At 37.5% G+C, this 12,315-nt stretch overlaps 1 protein-coding gene and 2 pseudogenes across 1 annotated transcript; 2 read left to right on the top strand and 1 right to left on the bottom strand.

Moving 5' to 3' along the window:
* The first annotated feature begins 832 nt into the window (after positions 1-832).
* LOC104698810 (putative F-box/LRR-repeat protein At3g44080) lies at positions 833-2,840 on the top strand (annotated as a pseudogene).
* Positions 2,841-3,778: 938 nt separating this feature from the next.
* LOC104790668 (putative F-box protein At3g44060) lies at positions 3,779-5,396 on the top strand (annotated as a pseudogene).
* On the bottom strand, positions 5,367-12,025 carry LOC104790669 (kinesin-like protein KIN-12E). The gene is made up of 21 exons (XM_010516450.3): positions 11,489-12,025; positions 11,020-11,175; positions 10,834-10,917; positions 10,634-10,753; positions 10,420-10,533; positions 10,244-10,336; positions 9,751-9,840; positions 9,562-9,632; positions 9,410-9,484; positions 9,228-9,315; positions 9,034-9,092; positions 8,856-8,919; positions 8,699-8,764; positions 8,464-8,622; positions 8,286-8,390; positions 7,953-8,188; positions 7,794-7,863; positions 7,617-7,712; positions 7,444-7,503; positions 7,279-7,358; positions 5,367-7,195 (listed from the first exon to the last, which is right to left on the bottom strand). The coding sequence occupies exons 1-21, from the start codon at positions 11,771-11,773 to the stop codon at positions 5,506-5,508; spliced, it is 3,861 nt and encodes a 1,286-aa protein (XP_010514752.2). The 5' UTR covers positions 11,774-12,025; the 3' UTR covers positions 5,367-5,505.
* Between the last annotated feature and the right edge of the window lie 290 nt (positions 12,026-12,315).

Below are 12,315 nucleotides of genomic sequence, written 5' to 3'. Positions count from 1 at the left end.
ATGCCAAAAATAATAAAAAGAAAGGCCACAAATATTTATGAAATCACAAACAGTGAAGTCATCTAATCCAAAGTTGAAAGTTGCATTAAATTGGCAAAATGCTTCCTTCGTCTTGGAGCAGAAATTGAATTCCGAATCTCGTTGTCAAACAGCTTGGAAATGGTTTGGTGAGGCAGTACAAGGTGACTGTGAAGAACAACATTGTGTTCTACTTCCATAGGTAAAATTACACTGTGGCTTGAGCTACTAGCTTTCGTAGGAGAGACGGGGCTGCAGGCGATTGATGTCTAGTTCAGGAGAGAAAATGTTTATTTGTTCAAGCATCACACAAAACGGGGAGACCGCCTCATAAGCTTTAGACCGCACGTCATTGACAGCAAATTCTACGTGGTTATACGCAAAATGAACATTAAGCAACCAAATCTTATAAAGAAAATTATTAGCACGAACATACAAAATATAATCAGCAAAACTAACAAGAGATAGTGAATTATAAAAAGATTATTACTGTAATTAGCATCCTAATTCAAATAAAACAAAATGTTAAAACGTCGTCTTGACTACTGTAAAATTTGTTACCCTTAAATTTTGTATTTTCTTAAATGATTAGCCTTAAATTTATGTGGTATGATTTCTATCAACATGTGTGGTTAGCATAAATAGTAATTTAAAAAAAAAAAGTAAAAGGCAAAATAAATAAAAAAATAAAACCCTAGCGAGAGCTCCATTGTCCTCCACCATATATGTATATGAAAACCAAAAACTTAAAGCAGCTAGTAAAATCAACAGCCGAGAGACTCAATTTTGAAAAGCAGCTTCAAAATTTTGATATATGGAACATGGAGAACAAATTGGTGAACTACAGTTGTACCCGACTTCATCGGATTGTCTTCCAGATGTCCAAATCTTGTCCTTCCTTACCACGAAAGAAGCTGTTTCAACCTCTGTTCTCTCCAAGAGGTGGAGAACTCTGTTTGCTCTCAGTCCTAATCTTGACTTTGACAATTCCATCTTTTTACACCCTGAAGAGGGTAAACGGAATAGGCAGGACATTCAAAGGAGTTTCGAGGATTTTGTGGATAAAACATTGGCTTTGCATGATGACAACCATATTATAAAGACGTTCTCACTAAAATTTGATAAACCATATAGAGATCGCTTTGGGGAAAGCTTTGGCGTGATGGATGTTGTTGACCGCTGCATATGTAATGCCTTCGGACACGGTGTCTCTGCGTATTCCATCAAACTCACACTGTGATCTCCCATCAAAAGTCTTCACCAGCACCACACTAGTTAAGCTGTCATTGGGAACAGCTATATACGTCCCAAGTGTTCCTTCCCATACATGTCTACCATCACTAAAGGTTCTCCTTCCTTGAATCAGTTCAATTTAGGGATAATCAACTATCTGATGTGTTTCTTGCTGCTTGCCCTGCACTTGAGGACTTAACCATACATCATATGTACTTTCCAGCAGACATGTTATATATATCCAGTCAGACAATTAAGAAAGTCTCAGTTTCTAACTATATTTATACATATCGTTCTTGCACTACTTCACTTGACACTCCAAGTGTTGTCGACCTCTATTTCTCTGGTTATGCTGGGCACAAAACTTCACATTATAATCTGGATTCACTTGGCAAGGCTACTCTGGACCTTCATTTGCCCAAAAATTACAAGTATTTGGACACGGTTGGTGAGGATTTGATGAATCTCATCAGTGGGATACGCAACCTCAAGACCCTTCACTTGACTTTTTCGGCTGTCGAGGTCAGTTTCAGTTTATGGTCTCTCATTACCTTTTATCTTTATCGGTCAAAAACAAAATAAAATTCTTTGTGTTTGTGTGTGTTTTAATTAGGCGATTTCACTATTCTGCAAAGATGGATTACCGGTGTTCAACGAACTCGTTGAGTTAGCGTTTTCGAGTCAGAAACGCGGTTGGAAAGTGCTTCTACCACTTCTGCTAGAGCGTTCTCCAAACCTACAAACTCTGATTCTCTCGGTATGAAAAAAACAAAAAACAAAAAAAAAAACCATGAACAAATCTTACTTTTATGAGTTGCATGAGTATTAAGTAGACTCTATCCTCTTGATGCTTCAGGGTCTGCATCGTTACACATTGAGAACAACTCAATATGTTGGGATTCAAGTTCCCTTGAATAACCAGATAAAGATATTGCATATCATACAATATCAAGGACGTGCAATCGAGCTGTTACACATTAACCATTTCTTACTGCATATGGAGTGTCTAGAAGTGTTAAAAGTTTACGTTGCAGCTGATATGGATGACTTCAAAAAGATGCAAGTCATGGAGGATATGTTGAAGCTTCCTGCAGCTTCATTCAAGCTCAAGATACAAGTCAAATAATCATCATCATCCATTAGTTTTTTTGTGTACTCTTTATATTTTAGTAATTTATTATCATCTGCAATCATAAAAACTAGAAACAACAGCTTTGTTTGAATTTAAAGGAAGCTAAGGAATTCGTGGAAAAGGAAGCGGGAGTATCAGAAGAAGAAGGTGACAGTATAGTAAAAAAGTCGAAGGCACTTGGTGCAATATCAAAGCTGTTTCGGAGTGAGTGAGTTTCCAGTTGTGTGTTACTTGGACTTATGATGAGGAAACGAGGTTTCATTTTTATAGTTTTATTTGTGTTCAATAATAATCGAGGACTTAAATCTTCAAAAAGCACTCATTGTTTTGTAGGGAATTATAATCTCATGTTGTTTTGATTTGCTTTAATGTGATTTGCCTACTAATGTTAATAATAGAGGGTCATGAAAATCCTGCAAAACAAGAGATCATCTATGAGCTTACTAAGGTTTCATAAGGACCTTGGTTACACTTCAGTGTGATTTGCCTACTAAGTTTTTTTTAGAGCTTAAACCCATCAATGTTTGCTAGATTAAAATGTATCACAAATCGGTTCTTCCTGGCAAAATAATCGATATTTTCAGGAACATTACATTGTTACTTCATGTCATTATTGATCTTCACTTAGAATTCTTACTTTGTATATTTATAATAGTATATTGGATCGGCTCCATACCATAACAACTTTGTTGACTCTCAATTCTTTTTTTTTTTTGCATAAATTTAAATGATATTAGGCGTATGTATATCATTTTAAGCCCCACATAGGACTGGGCAAAATATCTGAACCCGAAAATCTAACCTGAAATCCGATTTAAAATACTCGATCCGAATCCGAATCCGAATTTTAAAATATCTGATTGAATACTTTTAGTAAATGAATTAGGTACCCAAACCCGATCGAGTATACCCGAAATCATCGAAAGTTATATATTTGAATTAATTTACAAGTATTGTAAGTAATTTTATAATCACTACTGCAAGATAATTAGTTTTCATTTTCATATGTTAGTTTGGAGTATTGTAAAAGCAAAATCATTAAATAGTTATTTGATTTTGAAAATAAAAATGCATTAAATACTCTAAGAAAATCATCATTTTTGATACAAAATAAAATCCTAAAACATCATGTATTCTGATATAGATTCTGATATAGAGGGAGTATAAGTGAAACATGTTAATATGGTTGCAAGTTCATAACTAACTTTTAAAAATCAAACTTTATTTATACTGTATAAAAAGATCACATAATAAAATGATTATCCTAAAATTTACCAAATAAAATCTCAATGTACATGTCACATGTGGTTGGTTAAACATGACATCCTAATAAAAAACCCTAGCGAGGGCTGAAAATATTCTTCACTATATAAAACCTAACGCCTACCGATCAAAATGAATCTGGCATCAATGGATTGTCTTCCTGATGATCTTCTTGTTCAAATCTTGTCCTTCCTTCCCACGAAACAAGCTGCTTCAACCTCACTTCTTTCCAAGAGATGGAGGACTCTGTTTGCTTTCAGTCCTAATCTTGACTTTGAGGATTCCATCTTTTTGGACCCTGAAGATTGGAAACAGAATTGTCCCGACATTCAAAAAGAGTTTCGATGATTTGTGGATAAGACATTGGCTTCCCAAGGCGTGAAGGCGGTAACCATATAAAGACGTTCTCACTAAAATATGACGAAATTTATAGAGATCATCATTTTGCCGTGGATGTTGTTGACCGCTGGATATGCAATGCCCTGGGACTCGGTGTCTCTGAGCTTCATCTACATATTGAAACTATATGGTACCGTGAACTCCCATCCGAAGTCTTCACCAGCACCACACTGGTTAAGCTTTCACTGGGAACAAGACTACACAGCCCAAGACTTTTTCCGGATACATATCTCCCAGCACTAAAGGTTCTCTTTCTTGATTCAGTCTGGTTTGAGGATGATCAATTCTGTAATGTGTTTCTAACTGCTTGCCCTGCACTTGAGGACTTAACAATACATGAGACGAATTTCAAGCATTGTCCAGACTTTTCATACGTCATATCCAGCAAAACCATTAAGAAACTCTCGGTTACCTATAACTTTTATTACGATGGTGATGTTCCTAGAATAGTTTCATTTGACACACCCAATGTTGTAGACTTCTACTACTCTGATTATCTTGTGCGTGAATCTCCACAATGTCACATGGATTCACTTGCCAAAGCTACATTGGACCTTCATTTCTTTAAACATGACAAGGGCCAGTTGCAAAATGGCGCGGATGTAACGGATCTCATCAGTGGGATACGTGACGTCAAGACCCTTCACTTAACTATTTCGGCTGTTGAAGTGAGTTCAGTGTACAGTTTCATCATCTTTTTGGTTAGGAACAGAAAAACATTCAGTGTGTGTGTGTGTGTGTGTGTTTCAGGTGATTTCGGTATGCTGCAAAGGTGGATTACCGGTGTTCAACAACCTCGTTGATTTAGTGTTTTCGAGTAAAAAAGAAGGTCGGGAAGTGCTTCTGCCACTTCTGCTAGAGCGTTCACCAAACCTCAAAACCCTGGTTCTCTCGGTATGGAGAAGCAAACCCTGAAAAAATCTTACATTATTATATATATATATGACTTGTGGCATTGATTTAAAGTAGTCTCTCATCTTGATGTTTCAGGGTCTGGATTGTTTCACATTCTTGGGGATTCGAATTCCTCCAAATAACCAAATAAAGATGCTGGGTATCAAGCAGTATCATGGAAGTGAAAACGAGCTGAAACACATTAGCCATTTCTTACTGAATATAGAGTGTCTTGAAGTTGTGAAAGTCTACGTTGCACCTACAATGGATAGCATCAAAAAGATGCAACTCACTGAGGTTATGTTGACGCTTCCAACAGCTTCACCTGAGGTCAATATACAAGTACTGTGATCATTATCCATAATAAGTTATTACATGTTCGATAAAAGTGATGTACATAACAGTCAAGTAAAGAAGTAAACCTGAGTTTCGCAAGAAAAGGAAGTGATGTACTTCCATTTGATTCCATATATTAAAAATATTTAGAGTTTCTAACAATAAGAACTGTCTTAATGTTTCATTACACATCAATCAGAATCTCCAACGTGCGACTCAAGTCACTTCTATTACTGAGAAACTTCAAGCAACCTCGAGGCGTCGTGAACCAAACCCAAAACACTCTCTACTTCTTCTTCGATCTTGCCTGATATGCCATTGTTGTTCTTCTCTAGCGTTTGCAACGCGTTCTCGACTCTCTCGATCATAGTTTTGTGCATATCTTTCGCTCTAAGCTCCTCTGCATTGAGCTCTTCTCCAACAATCATCGCCTCTTCTTTTCTCAGATCTGATTCAAAGACAAGCTGGTGAATGTCGATTATCATGTTTTGAATTTCAGAAATCCCTTGTTCTTCCACCTCCTGAATAGTTTGCTTCTCTTGGATTGTGTTCTCCAATTCCATCTCTGATTTGGCTCTCGTCTTTGAGCTCTTCTCTATCTCTGTTTCCATGGTTTTGATCTCCTTCTCCAGTTTCAAGGACTTCTTGGACATGTCGTCAACTTCTTTTCTAATTGAAGCCAATTTCTCCCGAGAAAGCTTCATCTCGGATTGGAGCTTTGTTTTCTCTTCCAAGGATTTCAGTAAATCTGTAGCTTTGCCTGTACGCAGAGTGTTTCGCTGAGGAGTGTTGATCTTCTCAATGTTATCTATCGTGCAAAGAACCTTCTCTTCCTCGTGCCTCTTGTTCTCTTCATCCACTTTTATTTTCAGCATTACAATGTTACTCTTCAGCTCTGCCTCGGATTGTTGGATCTTACCCATAGCAGCATCGATTTCTCTTTTGTAAGAACGGAGTACATCAAGTTCTTCATTTTTTTGGTTTAGATGATCGGAAGATGCGTTTACATGCGCCCTTGCCCGTTCTTCTCGCTGTTGAAAGTATACTGCAGATGATGCAAAGTTTGATAATGAGCATCTGAGAGCCGCCAGCTTTTTCTCTGCAACTTCTTTTCTTGCATTAGTTTGATCAGAGACAGTTTTGATTGATCCTAACTCATACCGGTGCTTCTTAACTTTGTTTTCAGTCTCTTTGCTTTCCTTTAACAGCTTGATGATGTCCAAAATATTTTCTTCAAGTGAAGAGAACACTCCAATGGTTTTGGCAGAGACTGAAAGCTTTTCCTGAGCCAGTTCAAGTTTCAGCCTTGCTGAGTTTAAATCTTCTGTAGACTTTTCAAAAGAATTGTTACACAGTTGCCCACATAGCTCCATTTCAGTATCAGAGGAGCAATTGGCACCATCACCATCAACTTCAATAGGCTTCTCTTGGTCAGAAGAAGAGATCAGTCTTTTGAATTCATCCTTTTCCTTCATCGCATTTTCATACAGACTCATTAGCTTCTCGTTCTCATCGTGCATCTCGCTAAGCTGATTCTCCAGGTTTCCTACCAATTTCTTCAGTTCCTCAGCCGCATTTTTCTCAACCTCCAGAGCAATTTCTGCACTGTTCTGTGCTTCAGCATTATTACTTGACGAATCTGTCCCAGTATTCACCAAAGCTCTGGAGCTGTTTTCTGCAGCTACTTGTTCATACAGCTCTATAAGTTTGTTGTTGTCCTCAATTAAGACCTTTATTTTCTGGCGCAAATCATCATTTTCTTTCGACAACTTGATTGCTGTCTCGTGAGCTTCAGCTTCTCTTTGACTAGCACATGCAATGGCTTGAACCATTGTTTTAACCTCCATCTGATCCTCATCGCCAACCATGCCTGAGGATCTTATTCTTCCCTCAAGTTCCTTAGACAAATTGTCAACAAGCCTGCAAGCGAAATCCAAAGAGATGAGCTGAGGCATAATAATTGACCCTGAAACTAAAATGTATATTGTGTGCAGTGGAATTACTTTTGCAATCTCTCTTTCTCATCGAGTGAAAAACTTATTGACTTCTGAAGAGATTCCATTTCTGCCCGGTTTTGAATAGCCTTCAGATTGGAACACGAAACAAAAAGTTAGAGAACTTAGTGTCATAAACCCTGACTGATAAGACAGACTGAAGGCAAGAATAACCTGCATCCGGAGGAATTCATTCTCGTCTTGGATCAACGAAATTTTCTTTGATTCCTCATTCTGCAAAAAAAAAAAAAAAAGCAAGATGTCAAATAACAACTTATTTGCGTTCCAGAAAATGACAGACTTTGTGAGGCACCATCAGCACAGATGAAAGAGAATCAAGCCCTTACCTGGTTTGAGCAGAACATATTGCTGAGGTTACCAGCTTCTTTCACCATGGAGGAATCTGATTCGTGCATGAGTTTCCAATCAAGAGCTTCTAGCAACTGTAGATAGATTCAAGTTACATGCTAATTCAAATCATAAGCAAACTTTCCAAGTCTTGAAAAGACAGATATATTATTCACCTTGGCTTGTAATGCTTGAATCTGTTGATTTAGGATATCCCTTTCACCTTCCTCACATTGTGATTTCAATCTGTGTAAAAAGTTAAGGTTAAACATTAATAAAAAAAAATATATGCATTGCTGAGGGTATAAACATAGGTAATTTTCAAAGAGTCTTGCCTTCGGATCTCTTCTTTCAATCGCAAATTCTCCGTGGCAAATTTGGTAACTTCCTGATTTCTGTCAACTTGAGCACGTAGCACCTCAATCTCCTTCATAAGGTCACCCTTTTCTTTCTGCAGATGTGCTTCAACAGAGATCTTTCCTGAAGCTAAACCTTGCAAACTCTTTATTGCTGAATCTCGGAGCTTTAACATCATTTTCAGCCCTCGTATTTCATCCTCTCTTTTCTTTTCCTGTTTGGAGACATTTTCATCATCCGTTATTCAGTTATGATCCTCTGATTTTCCACAGTACGTGAAGTTTCATGAGAGAAATCTAGTTCTAACGTACCAACTTCATTGAAGCCTCATTTTCAGCAGACAATGCTTGTAAAGAAGCGTCCTTTTCCCTCTCTCTTCGGAAAGCACCAACAAGTGCAACTTCGTAGTCTTTTACCTACAAACCATGCAAGTGAAATGTAAAGAACAAGCCAAATGCTAAATGAAGATCAAGCAAACCAATTTCCAACCTTAGACATCCTTTTGTGAGTTGTCAGAGGAGTGAATGATCCATTGAACCCATCCCACTTGAGAGACATTGGAGAAGCAGGGCAGCCCATTGAGACAGTGTCCATGTCCTGATTGTCTACTCCACCATTAACCATTCCTCTTAGGCGGGATACTTCTTTCTGTAGAGTAAGATTTTAAACATTTGACAACAAAATTGTAAGAGAGAAAAAGAAACAGTCTTTGTTGAAAAACTACCTTGAGTTGTTGAATTTGTAGCCGCATAGCAATAACATCTCCAGATGCATCTTCATTGACAATTGCCTGTTAGGTTTAACAAAATTAAGAAAGTTTAACTGAGTGCACTATAGTAGATCCATGACGTAGCAAACAATGACAAGGAACATTTCATTACATTGTTCTTAATAAGCTTGGCACGCTGTGCAAACTTCAAGGTACTTAGGGTCTCCAACGAGCAACTGAGTAAAAGGAGAAAAACAAACAAGCATTGCCAAGGACCATGAGATGCATTCAAATGAATATTTGAGGGAGAAGGTCATGGAATATCAAACAGACACAGAGTATCAAAGTACCTGCTAGATGGGCTAATATTAGCAATTATTATTGTCTTTGAATTCCCTCCAAGGGAATCCTGTACATATATAAGAGTGTCAGTCAATAATCAGTGCAGTTAGGAGCGAGTATCACAATACAGGATTCATAGTTAAATATTCCACATGCTTGATAAATCATACTGAGATCTCATCATTTAAGAAGATTTTTTTACCTGAAGCAGAAATGTGAGCTTCGAATCTCGATAAGGAACATGGACTGATTTTCCATTGGAAACACTTACGAGATTCATGATCACAAGCCTGCAAAGTAAATGTGGGAACAGATCATCAAAACTATATAACAAAGACCAAACTAGAATACTTGAGTTGAAGTTTGTGAAAGATGTATTTTTACCCCAATGTTGAAAGAGACTTGTTGATGTTGGTAGCTTCTTTGAGGCGTTCACCTTCAGCTCCTGAACTCTTTTGCCTATATTCCAGGTGTTCGCAGAATAACTTAAGCAAAGAAAGGGTAGTCGGTTTTTTAATGATAATAGTTGATTTTACCTTTCAGATCCAGCTAAGTCAACAAGATTAAGCCGTGCAAAACGATGATGAGTTACACCTTGAGATACCCACTAATAGATAACACAGACAAAGTTAATTTTTAATTTGAGAAATTGATAAGATACAAAATACGAATTACAGAAATACAGACTGCAAACTCACTTTGACAAATAAAATGCAATTGATTACCTTGCTTTCGATGATACATGTAAATACACTGTGGGATCGACTACTTGCACGATTCATATTAGTCGCAGCTACTTTCCTATTTGCAGCACCCTGCACATAAAAGTTGTGGGAGTAGCATAAGAAAGCTATATCGAATTAAATGAATGACATGAGAAATTTTTCAACTAATTCTTACATTATCTTTCTGACTATAGAAGGAAAGAGCATCTAGCATGCAAAGTAGTTTATAAAAGCAAAAGAAAAGATGGAAGTTCAAGAAAATAGTGTCATAAAGGCTTCCCCATGGAAATTGACTCATTTTACATTCAGAGTATATTTTCCATAAACTTGCTTGAAACTTAAACATAGACAGAACATTTTGAGAAATCAAATTTTTTATAAGATCACACTTTATAGTTAAGAAACGTAGTACGGAACAGGTCACAATCTGAAAAACCTGGAAAAGTAGACTAAGTGCATTCTAATGTTAAATAGGTAAGAGAAGATGAATTACCTGCATCAATTGTTGAATCACGTCTCTGGCACTTGAGACTTCAATCTCCTTTAGATTTTCAACATGAATACCTTTCTTGTGGTCTTCCCTTAGCTGCAAAAGAGGATGTTTGGTTAATCCCACATAAGACATAACATTAAGACAACAAGTTTAGATGATACTTTTGGTATGTATACCTGTAAATTACAAGATGACGGATCTAATAAATCAAGGATTTGCTCGTTGTATATCTCCAGAAATGAGCATCGACAAGTAAAGTGTAGCTTTTCCTCTTTGCGTACTTCTTTTTCCTGGTATAGAAAAGACAGATAAGTTAGCATACAACATGTTACCGCAAAAAAAATATCCATACACAAAAACCTTAGGTACTAAAACCTTAGGTACTAAAACCTTTTGAATCCTTGAGAACAAATACTCAAAAACTCTAGGCGTAATCCCGCATTTGACACTGTGTCTACGTGTTCCTCCCTCGATATCTCCAAGCATAGTGTGAGTTTTCCCACTACCAGTCTGGACATTAAGAATAGCATCAGACTGGAAACAAGTAAATACAGATAAAACTCACAGTCAGAGAACGAAATAAACCGTACCTGGCCATAGGCAAACATACAGCTATTGTAACCACCCACAACATTCTCCACCATAGGCACTCCAGCCACTTGAAACATCTGCTCCTGTAAAGTAAAATGAACAAGAGCAAGCAGATTCAAGAACAATCTTGAGATTCTAAAAAGAACGCACAGAAGGACCGCTGAAACAAAAAGATAGTACAGTACCTGGGTAACATTCTCATCAGCAACGAGATCAAATGTGAAACGAGACTCTGGATTCCCAATCCAAGTAATTGCCTGGCCATTGTCTTGCCTTACACATTTGTTGTTGCCTTGTGTAGAAATCTCTGAACTACTAAGTGGACGCGTTCTTATGATAACCTAAAATTTCAACATTCGATTAAACAATTGGAAACAAACTTTTAGTATTCTCTTTTCTCTCTGCAAAATCAACAGATTCGTAAAACCCTAAATTGTTATCAAAACCAATTCGTCAAAGTGAAGTCCTCGATTAGATGTTAAAACCACATAATTTGATAAAATTAAGATTAATTGAGAGCATTAAGGAGCAGGAAACGTATAAGCTACCAATTTAACCAAGAACAGAGTGCCTTACTACACAGAAGCTAAGCGAAAAATCAAATCTACTCGAATCATCATCAATCACCAAATTACCCAACTGAGAAGATCGAACCTGAACATTGTGATCTTTCCAGAAGGCGGGATCTTCGTTAAACTCAAAGCTCTGAGACCTCGATATCTGAGCAGATCCAGCGCAAATCGCACCGTCTTCGTCCAAATCAGACATGCTTCGAACCGCGGAAGAGTAAATCGAAGGCTGATGAGTGTGGTTCTCCCTCGAGATGGTGTTAGCTTCCGGCGTGCAAGGCACAGATCGGAGAGACTCCGACGGAGCAGGACGGTCGTTAAATCCGAATCGGCGCTTGATGGCGCTAGCAGTCTCGGAGATGAACGGCATTATCTCGATTTGGTTATTAAGTGATGAGAGAAGATGAGAGAATACTCGAGAATCACTGAGTTAGTGAGAGAGAGATATTTGAAATTTGAGTCTGAAGGGGGAAAGAGAGAGAGAGAGAGAGAGAGATGTTGTGAAGAAGACGAAGGGGAGAGATCGGAGGGTGAAGGGAGCGTGTTGATGAACGGCTGAGATTTATTTACGTTTTTTGAAATTATCAGAACGTTGGGGGCTTTTTGACCTCTCTCAAACGTTGCGCCGCCTCCTCTATTATTTAATTCCTTAAATAAAAACATTACATCGGTTAAAATTTAACCAAACCAGGCATACTTGGACCGGAAATTTGTAGAGTATGAACTAATTTAAAGAAACCAACATCTAATATCAGATTTATGGGGTTTCAGTTACCTCTTGTATATTCTTCGTTATTTGTTTTTAGGTACTACCTCTTTTTGGTTTTTTTTTTTTTTTCATTTATTAAAACAAGAAAACAAGGGAACCTTGGTTCCGACATACATCAATCCAATAATAACGTGGAAATAGAA

Source organism: Camelina sativa, chromosome 6 (genome assembly GCF_030686135.1).
Source record: "Camelina sativa cultivar CO46 ecotype springtype chromosome 6, ASM3068613v1".
Taxonomy (NCBI): Eukaryota; Viridiplantae; Streptophyta; class Magnoliopsida; order Brassicales; family Brassicaceae; genus Camelina; species Camelina sativa.
Note: the sequence above shows the minus strand (reverse complement) of the source record. Positions and strands in the feature narration are given on the sequence as shown.

Excerpts from the sequence above, each read along its gene's own strand:
- LOC104790669 (XM_010516450.3), bottom strand. The coding sequence starts at position 11,773 with ATGCCGTTCATCTCCGAGACTGCTAGCGCCATCAAGCGCCGATTCGGA. Across the intron at positions 11,176-11,488 it reads GGAAAGATCACAATGTTCAG|GTTATCATAAGAACGCGTCC; the intron begins GTTCGATCTTCT and ends TTGAAATTTTAG. Across the intron at positions 10,337-10,419 it reads CGTCATCTTGTAATTTACAG|CTAAGGGAAGACCACAAGAA; the intron begins GTATACATACCA and ends CCTCTTTTGCAG.